This window comes from Nicotiana tabacum, chromosome 8 (genome assembly GCF_000715075.1).
Source record: "Nicotiana tabacum cultivar K326 chromosome 8, ASM71507v2, whole genome shotgun sequence".
NCBI lineage: Eukaryota > Viridiplantae > Streptophyta > Magnoliopsida > Solanales > Solanaceae > Nicotiana > Nicotiana tabacum.
The window spans coordinates 10,487,501-10,497,651 of NC_134087.1; the positions used below are offsets into that span (position 1 = coordinate 10,487,501).

Genomic DNA, 10,151 nt, shown 5'->3' on the forward strand with positions numbered 1-10,151 from the left:
GATTTTCTATGCATTAGCTATACATAGAATAATACCAAATAGAGTGTATAATTAATGCTTGTATTAGTTATACATAGGAGGAAAAAGTGTACCAAACAAAGCATTACTAATACACAAAGCTAATGCATGCATTATTTTCTCTAACACACTCTACCAAACGACCTCTTAGTGTATAACTTAAACTCTTCCTCAAATACTTAATAATACTACAAAAATAAATTTTAAAATAGTTTATAAACAAAATTTATGTAAAATAATTTACTACTACATTATGTTGCATTATGTACCAATATGGCATTTTGGTAAAGTTTCTGCCATAATTTCTTACTTTTTCATAGAAAATTCAGAAATGGCACATAAGCACGATTATCTATTTTTCGTTTTTTATAAGGCGTCACGTACTCTACATGTGACGTCGCCGGCCCTACTGCCCGGCGGGAGACGGGAAGACGAAAAAATACAATGAAATGTGTGTTAGAAGCCTCGTATCACTATTATCTCCTCCGTCTCTGCGAGATTCATGAAAAGAAGGAAAATTCAGAAGCCCCAATTGGTTTCTTCGATAGGTCAGTCACTTCCTCAATTTTCATGTTTAATTGTGCAAAATGTTCGTTAAGCTTTGGATTTTGCTTCTTCTTTTCGTCCAGTCTATATGCATTGAACGAACTACAAATTATTACATTCGTCACGCTTTATTACTCGATTTTATTGCTGGTTATTTAGCTAGCTTTCAAAGATTAAGGGCTCAACAAAAACTAGTACTAGTATACCTTTTTAGTTTAAAGTCCTCTATATTCATTCTGTTTTGTACCGTCGGATTTCAATCGAAGTAAATAATTTACTTTTAACTCAAATTAGAGATTGTTTAGAACTATGGAATCTCTAGATATTGCAGTTGTGCCTATACTGACATACAAGTCTATGACCAGGCAAAAAAAGGCTAAAAAGAGTACTCGCAAATATTGGAACGATGAACAAGCCTTAATTCCGAAGTGGAACATATGCTTATGATAATTTATCCTGTAATATGGTTACAAGGCATTTGTGAGAAAGTAGTTAAGAAGTGTAAGAAGCTAGTCTTTTTGATTCAATTTGGGAATGGAAGTTGATTTGAGGACTCGCGACCAAATTATGGCTAGACATTGTAGCAGAATTAAAGATTCTATTGTTGGAGGTTTGGTTATGGGTTTGTCTAGAGGAAACTGATATTAGGGAATCGGGTTTATATTATTAGATGATTTCATTAAGTTTAATGAGTGGCTGTATATGAAGATGAAAAAACCAGCTGAAGTAACTTTAATGTTGGAATCTAGAACCTAGAAAAAATGCAGCGAGCAGTCTTCAAGAAAAATGTGTGAAGAAGTTAAACCTTTGAATAAAGAGATAAGCGGCATGATGCTCGTATATCCACTTCGAGATATTCTCTGGGTCTTAGTCAAATATAGCCAAGGGTATAGAATGAATCATCTCCTTCATGCGGTTAACACGTGACCAAAAGGTTTGACGTAAGCTCCTACTTTTGCCTGAAATACGTTGGACCACCTAACTCCGCGAAGTTCAGCGGGTTTATCTTGTTTGATTCATCAAACAGAAAACGAAATTCTTTCAGCATTTTAGCACGTTTGGTTTGAATGAAGATGATGCAAATGATATCTCAATAGATGATGTGTCTCTAGGATTTGAATACCCTGTGGATATGGACGGAGGAGACTTTTCTGATACTGACTAAGAAACCACCTTGGTCAAGTCAGCTGAATTTTAACATTCCTATCAACTCATCCTTGGCATCCGGCCAAGATGAAAGAAATGAGTCTGATGTTTCTGGCGGCAGAATGGAGTAGGTATGATGGAATGCCGATAGAAAAGGACAATTCAGTAAAGAATCCGTAAGAGCACTTTTGCAGCATAAAATGTAGAGAGCTAACCCTTCCCACCCTCACCACCCTTAACTAGAGAGACTCCTTCAGTTTTTATTGGATATGAACATGGTAGTTTCGGCTTAGCCACACATGGGTCCATTTTGATTAACCAAGAGAATAAAAGTGTGTTTCTGGAGACAAAAGAAAAGGCTGAAGATTTTGAGCTGGAATCTGGATATCAAGCAACAAACACCTATAAGTGGAAGCCACTATAGTGATTAATGCAGCATTGTTCACGGGTAGACTTAGAGTTGGTTGGCTCCCTAATGGCATTCCCATACATTCTGGTGTCAATTGGAGGACTTTGCCAACTAAGTTGCTTTGACACGGGTGCGGATTTAGAGGTCGGATCCTCTGAGATGTAAATTTTAAGGTTCGGAGATACGGATCCTAGAACCACCACGGGTTCGGGGATCCAGCTAAAAAAAACTCAAAAAAATAAAAATTTAAAAATATGTCTAAATTATGAGAAATTTTGTGGAATACTTACCTATAGCTTGTAAAGTGTGAATTTCTTTTTTATTCTCAAGTTGTAGGAGTGATTTCCTTCCATTCTCGGATTCTCCTACAAGTTACATAAAGTATATAAAATATAATAGATATCACATAACTACATAAGTAAAAGAGTTAGATATATAAAGATAAAGAAAACATACCTTTTAGGCTTTTCCTGGTTTTGTCGAAGAACTTGACATGAACATAGAGAATAAAAGACGTAATTATCATTCCTCTCACAAGTCACAAATTATAAAGAGTTAGTCATTCTCATTAAGTCAATCAAATAAGCATGAACACCAAAAAGACAAAAATAAACTACAATTGCAATCACCATTCTCCATGCAAAATTATATTAACATTGAATTATATAAACTAATAAAAAGTAGGAAGGTATAACTATTAAATTTTAGCATTTGAACAATAATATTTAGCATTCTTCCTCAATATTTTCAAGATCAATTTCTTACACGTCTTCAACCTCTTCTTCAAAGATTACTCCTTCTAGTTGAGGTTCATCTATTGATAAGTCAACTAGATCACTGGTGGCTTCATCAACATCAAAACGATCTCCACCTAAAGCAAAATTAAAATAAAAATGATTTAAAAATAAAAGAAATATAAAATCAAGAAAACATAGATTATAGACATACTCACATCCCAATACGTGCTTGGGCCACTTGTATATTTTTCTGTTTGACGAGAAAGCAAGCGAAGATTGTAGTGCACAAAAGCTAGATCTTCGGCTCTTGAAGTCTCGTACTTATTTCTTTTGATGTTATGGATCAACGAATAGGGCTCCAATTCCTTTAGCAACAATAAGAAACCAATTGTGAAAGCAATTTGTAAGCCAAGCTTTGCAAAAACGGAGCATTTACACCATGGTTTGCCCACCAAGATACAAGCTTCTCATACATCATAGCCTCAACCACATGAGAATCACTAATAAAACCACTCTCACTTGCGAATGCTCCATACTCCAAAGACGCTTGTTTTAGATCATTTGAATATTTAAAGTATTTTTGGAAGCATTTAACCCTATTTTAGGAAATCTCTCTATCCTCGTTAGGAGCAAGCCTTCGAACCTCATGGCCTTTTTTAAGTCATGACTCGTCGTAGTATTTTGGTACCAATGAATGTGTTATATAATATAAATGAGTGTTACTCTTATTCTACCTAGTAGCAAGAATTTCTTGAATTGTATCAAAAAAGTACGATTGCCCGATAATAATATCCTTTCCCTCTTTCTCAAAGATTATTGCCTTCACATTTTCGATCATTGTATCCCACATATCATAGACAAGATGCAACTTTGGAGCATCAAGATCGGCACCTCTAAGCATAGACACAATTGATTCCGTAAACTTTAAAAAGTACCCAATCCTATCCCACCATCTGTCATTCATTTCAAGGAATTTTATTTCACGCGTTTTAGCTTCAGTCGCTTTACCTCCCTTATAATTTCTCCAATCATCGTCGATCATCATTCTTTTCAATGATACTTTCACTTGATGAATATGACTAGTCATGACAACATGAGATGCAAATCTCGTTTCGGCAACTTTCAACAAAGACAACGCCGAATGCTTTTGAAAAAGAGCATGAGTTATATCATGATTCAACACAAAAAATTTCAAGCTACTAGCTTCACCAATCAAATCCAAAATCCATTTGTAATTTACAAATTGAGTTGATTTTTCGGAAGGTTGACACATACTTTTTAATGCAAGGTTCAAACAATGAACAACACATGGTGTTCAAAATATATGTGAAAAAGTTTGCTCAACCGTGAAACGACAAGCTTCATATTACTTGCATTATCGGTGATAACTTGAACAACATTACTTGCACCAACCTCTTCAAAACCTTGAGATGAGAACCATCAGATTTTTTCACTGGTTAAGGGTATATCAGGATATTTTACTTGTAAGAAGCCATGAGAGAGACCCCTTATGTTTCACTTTCCAAGTCTTTGAGCAAAGCAAGGTCATAACAATTTCCAAAATTAAATTTAACTCCTGATCAACTGCCAAACCTAGTCAGAACATTACTTACAACAAAAAATGAACAGTAACAAACCTCTGACAATCTGCTGAAATGATGAAAAAACCTACCATCATCAACTTAAAACAGAAATGAACATGCTAAGAGTTCATTAGTTTTACACTACGGCAGAACTCAAAGGGGAGGCATTACATTTGCACCTCATATAACAGAAGAATATCTCCTCATCACTTGATCTTTTCCTTCCTTTTAAAAAAAAAAAGATTCTCCTAATCACATGATCTGTCATCAAACATAAACCAGCAGCACCTGCGCTGGAATTTGTATGTCCTGCTTCAAACATCATAGAAGATAGGACCAGAGACTCATGGATTAGAAGTCTAAAGTAATTATCCCACAACTAAATGCCAAACAGCAAGCCCTCCTGTAACAAAAAAGAGTAGTTCAAGCAAGAAAGGCAAGGACACAAAATTCTCAAGCATAACTCAAGCGACTATAAAAGGAAACCTGGTTCTGAAAATGCATTATGCCAAATGATGCTATTATTGTATAGACACGCAAACCAAGCTAAAATGCAACAGCATCAAGTACAAGATGCTGACACAGGTAAGAGCAAGACTGGCTAATAGCAAGGCACAAGGGCAATACACGTAGTTTTCCATGTTTGGGGAAAGGTAAGAGATTCTCTAGATTGAATTTCTTCATCCATTCATTTTTTCGTTTTAGTAGTAGGGGAAATCTGAAAATGTGCCCTAAACAATTACCTAAATAGAACTATTTATCCAGGTTATATGCAATGCAACAAATATTTTCCTTCAGCCTTGTTTAGTCTAGGATTACCATGTACATCCCACATATGAAACCATTGCGCAGACGTATTATACTAAATCCTGGAAGAAATGAATGACTTAACCATGCAAAAGACAGTAAAAGCTTTAGTGGGAGCAGCAACTGAAACAACCACCACACAAATGTAATATCCCAGAAATAGAGTGCACCGATTACTTGAACAACATTAAATCAATTGAAGAGGTTGGTGCAAGTAAAGTTGTTCAAGTTATCACCGATAATGCAAGTAATATGAAGCTTGCCGGTTCTACGGTTGAGCAAACATTTTCACATATATTTGGGACACCATATGTTATTTATTGTTTGAACCTTGCACTAAAAAAAAGTATGTGCCAACCTTCCGAAAAATCAATTCAATTTGTAAATTACAAATGGATTTTAGATTTGATTGGTGAAGTGAGTAGCTTGAAACTTTTTGTGTTGAATCATGATATGGCTCATGCTCTTTTCCAAAAGCATTTGGCGTTGTCTTTGTTGAAAGTTGCCGAAACGAGAATTGCATCTCATGTTGTCATGGCTAGTCGTGTTCATTAAGTGAAAGCATCATCAGAAAGAATGGTGATGGATGATAATTGGAGAAATTATAAGGGAGATAAATTGATTGAAGCTAAAATGAATGAAATAAAATCACTTGTAATGAATGACGGATGGTGGGATAAGATTGAGTACTTTTAAAGTTTACGGAACCAATTGTGTCTATGCTTAGAAGTGCCAATCTTGATGCTCCAAAGTTGCATCTTGTTTATGATATGCGGGATGCAATGATCGAAAAGGTGAAGGCAATTATCTTTGAGCAAGAGGGAAATGAACTTATTATCGGGCAATCGGACTTTCTTGATACAATTCAAGAAATTCTTGCTGCTAGGAGTAGCATTCCTTTACATTGTATGGCACATTCATTGGTACCAAAATACTACCACGAATCATGGCTTAGAAAAGGCAATGGGGTTCAAAGGTTTGCTCCCAATGAGGATAGAAACATTTCCTTAAATAGGGTTAAATGCTTCCAAAGATCCAAGTGATCTGCGTCTTTGGAGTATGGAGCATTCGCAAGTGGGAGTGTTTTTTTAGTGAACCTCATGTGGATGAGGCTATGATGTATGAGGTGCCTCTATCTTGGTGGGCTTGGTGTAAATGCTCCACTTTTGCCAAGCTTGTCTTACAAATTGCTTTTACAACCGACTTCTTCTCCTTATTGCAAAAAGGAATTGGATCACCTATTCGTTGATCCATATCATCAAAAAAAACTAGTTAGAGACTTTAAGAGCCGAAGATCTAATTTTTGTGCACTACAATCTTCACTTGCTTTCTCGTCAAAAAGAAAAATATATAAGTGGCCAAGCAAGTATTGGAATGTGGGTATGTCTATAATCTATGTTCTCTTGATTTTATATTTTAAATCATTTTAATGTTGCTTTAGGTGGAGTTCGTTTTGATGTTGATGAAGCCATCGATGATCTAGTTGACTTATCAATAGATGAACCTCAACTAAAAGGAGTCATCTTTGAAGAAGAGGTTGAGTATATGCAAGAAATTGATCTTGAAAATATTGAGGAAGAATGCTAAATGTTATTTTTCAAATGCTAAAACTTTATAGTTATATTTTCCTACTTTTTATTGGTTTATGTAGTTCAACGTTAATGTAACTTTGTTCGGGAAAATGGTGGTTGCAATTGTAGTTTATTTTTGCCTTTTTGGTGCTCATACTTATTTGATTGACTTAATGAGAATGACTAACTCTTTATAATTTGTGACTTGGGAGAGGAATGATAATTACGTCTTTTATTCTCTATGTTCGTGTCAAGTTCTTCGACAAACCAGTAAAAGCCTCAAAAGGTATATTTTCCTCATCTTTATATATCTAACTCTTTTACTTATGTAGTTATGTGATATCTATTATGTTTTATATACTTTGTGTAACTTGTAGGAGAATTCGAGAATGGAAGAAAATCACGCCTACAACTTGAGGGAAAAAAAGAAATTCACTGTTTACAAGCTATGTAAGTATTTCTCATAATTTAGGGATATTTTTATTTTTTGAATTATTTTTAGTCGGATCCTCGCACCCGTATTGATTCTAGGATCTGTATTCCCGAATGTTAGCCCTCATTTGGCCATACATTTTGGCAAGTTTTTTTCAAAAAAATTTTGAAAACATTGTTCGTCCATAGATTAGTGATTTGTTTTTGAAAAATTTCTGAAAATATTTTTCAAGTTTTCAAAATCTAGTTTATGGTAGATTTTGGTTGAAAATCAAGTTCCTACTCACAAAACTTCAATTTTTTTTCAAATAAAATGCATGTCCAAACATAATTTCAACTTCCAAAAATTATTTTTCAAAACTACTTCAAAAATTATTTTTTCAAGTTTCAACTCAATCTATGTCCAAACGCTAGCTTAAACTTTGCATCTCAAATGATCCGCACCCGTGTCAGAGCAACTTGTGTGAAGAGTATATACCAACTACGTAATAAATTTTGAGAATGTAGAGTACATCCTTGTACAAATGTTCTTTTGTGTTTCTGACTTGACATATGGGAAGCCCATGTTACTGGATGGTAGAAAAACTGAATGGAAATAGAAGCCAGCTGCACTGCTAGGTCAATGTTATCAAGTTGTTAATGTACCATCAGAAAGAAGGCTGGATACTGATAAGCGGCATCTTCCATCGTATTTGGAACAAAGCCTGTTTAGCTGGATCCCCAATCGGTATGGTTGCTCAACAATGCTGATCAATAGTTTCCTTGTCACCTGGGGGTTTGAATATCTTCATATTCTTGCATAGCGCAGAAGTGAATTGAAATTATTCATTGAAACTGATAAAGCATATTTTTACTGGCAGGAGACTCCTGCAAATACATGATACCATATTTAAGTCAAAAAATGAGGTTCAGCTAAGCTGGTATGGTACCATATTTAAGTCAGTTAACCTGCTATGGGTTCCCATTTAAGTTACCGGTCCCTGACAGGTCAGTGTATGCTATTTGGCGGATGCTCTCTTTTTACATTTTCATCTTCTGTGCTAGTGTCATTGCTCCCTATTCATCAATTCTGCTTTACAGCAAATTTTTACACTTGTACATTTAATGAAAATTTGAGTTGATCTAGTCATTGTTGATATATTATCACCCTCTGCAGGGTTTTCTGGTTCATCGTCGCCTGTATATTGTAATTAGAAAACTCCCCTCTCCACGCTCTTCCTTTTGAGTGCTAGTCATTTACTTTTGTTGCTTTTACAGTGTTGTGCATCCTTTCCTTGTAAATAATTTAGATCTTGTGATGTTTCTTTATCCGTTTTCAATAGGAATATCTGAGGAGAAGCAGAGTCATTAATCTTGGACTTCATTCATTTCCATTAATAGCTTTTGTCCTCTTTTCCTTTCTTTTTGTTCATTACATGCTTATAGTACCAGCGGCGGATCCAGAATTTAAATTTTATAGGTTAGATTCGCAATTCTACCAAATTCTCATCTAATTTAATGGGTTCAAAATTTATTATTTAACATATTTCATGATTTTTAGGTAAAACTACGGGGTAGTATGAGCGAAAGTTATGGGTTCAATTGAACCTAACTTCTAAGCGAGATACCCATGTGTATAGTACCATGCGAGAAAATTTCAACATATAAGATAAGAGGGTATGATGAATGGAATATCATCACGAAAAGTTTGGTTGGAATTTTGTAATACAGTGATTACTGTTGTCTTTTGGTCAATTTATGGTCACCTCTCAGGTATAGTATCAGCCTTTAGGACTAAAAGTTGGTTCATCACGATAAAGTTTGGGAGACAAATGTGACGGATTTGGAAAAATCAAAAGAAAAAAGTGGTCTGATTTGTCCAAAGGTGCTGAAAAAGAAATAATGGCTCTCTAAAAGGAAAAGCACATAATATTCCCAGGCTTCGATCTCATACTATAACACTTTTGTTTTTTTTCCCTCCAACCCTTCATTTCAAGCGTGTCGTGCACTGTCCCCAAGATAATCAAGTGCATAAATGGTCGAGTAGTTAATCAATCAATTATGTCTTACTTCTATATTAGTTGGATTGGCACTATATGTTTCTATATTTATTCTGCTCAATTCATGTTCAGTGTCATAGTTTAACTAACTTTAAAATGATCATAATAAGCCTATTAGTAGATAAAAGGTTATTATGCTAGTTTTTTGTTGCTGCATATTTTTAGATTAAGTTTCACTTCACTCTAAAATTGGGTTAGCTATCTGTTAAACAACAGTCAGTTTCACTGCACAAAGAAAGGTCGATCCCAGTTAATTGAAAGCATTTTTGGATACAAAATTTGTGAAGCTTCTCGAGTGGTTGTAATCACTCCATTTTGAAGCAACGAGCAAAAGAATCACTGGTGAATCAAATAAAGCATGGCCATGCTGCATCAAGGAATTCTATGATGAACTTGATTCTGATATCAACGAAGATGGAGGTTGCGGTCTTGTGCTTTTATTACTCGTGGATTTGGCAATCGGAGGAGATTGCGACGACGGCAACGTTGAATCTGATATCAATGGCGAAGATGGAGGCAGCGAGCTTTTGCTTTTATTACTTGTGGATTTGGCAATTGGAGGAGATTGCGAAGAAACTGGCAATGGATTTGAAGTGGGAGTCTGACTATTCGAGCTGCTCTGAGGTTTCTTGCTGTCCCCTTCACTTACCTTGTCCTCCATCCGATGATGCCGAACTTTAGTAGACTTTAAGCTCATTGGAATGATACAATGGCAAAAGAAACCTACACCAACAATTACTAAAGTTATTAAATTTCTCATACCAGCAAGTTGGACAACATAAAATTTCAAACTTAAGAACCATTAACCCGTAGAATTAAATGCGGAATATTAGTTCAATGGCTGCACAAAATAATGCCCTGAG

At 35.2% G+C, this 10,151-nt stretch overlaps 1 protein-coding gene and 1 long non-coding RNA gene across 7 annotated transcripts in view; one reads left to right on the plus strand and one right to left on the minus strand.

Annotated features, from left to right (window-relative positions):
- The first annotated feature begins 322 nt into the window (after positions 1-322).
- LOC107785759 (uncharacterized) overlaps positions 323-10,151 on the plus strand; it is a 10,489-nt gene continuing 660 nt past the window's right edge. Inside the window, exons 1-6 of one of the 5 annotated variants that reach the window (XR_012693873.1) lie at positions 323-566; positions 930-7,103; positions 7,195-7,267; positions 7,830-7,976; positions 8,110-8,236; positions 9,505-10,151. The exon at positions 9,505-10,151 is cut by the window's right edge and continues 660 nt beyond it. This is a non-coding gene — a long non-coding RNA (uncharacterized LOC107785759). Of the gene's footprint in view, positions 567-929; positions 7,104-7,194; positions 7,977-8,109; positions 8,237-8,405; positions 8,613-9,504 lie in introns of those variants that run through there. The other 4 variants (XR_001647956.2, XR_001647960.2, XR_001647959.2 and 1 more) reach the window with 4 other exon arrangements.
- The window catches only part of LOC107785758 (deSI-like protein At4g17486), a 2,889-nt gene continuing 2,231 nt past the window's right edge, over positions 9,494-10,151 (minus strand). For both annotated transcript variants that reach the window (XM_016607130.2, XM_016607131.2), the window contains exon 3: positions 9,494-10,011. In XM_016607130.2, the coding sequence (XP_016462616.1) occupies positions 9,671-10,011 (341 nt within the window). In that variant the 3' untranslated portion in view covers positions 9,494-9,670. The remainder of the gene's footprint in view (positions 10,012-10,151) is intronic.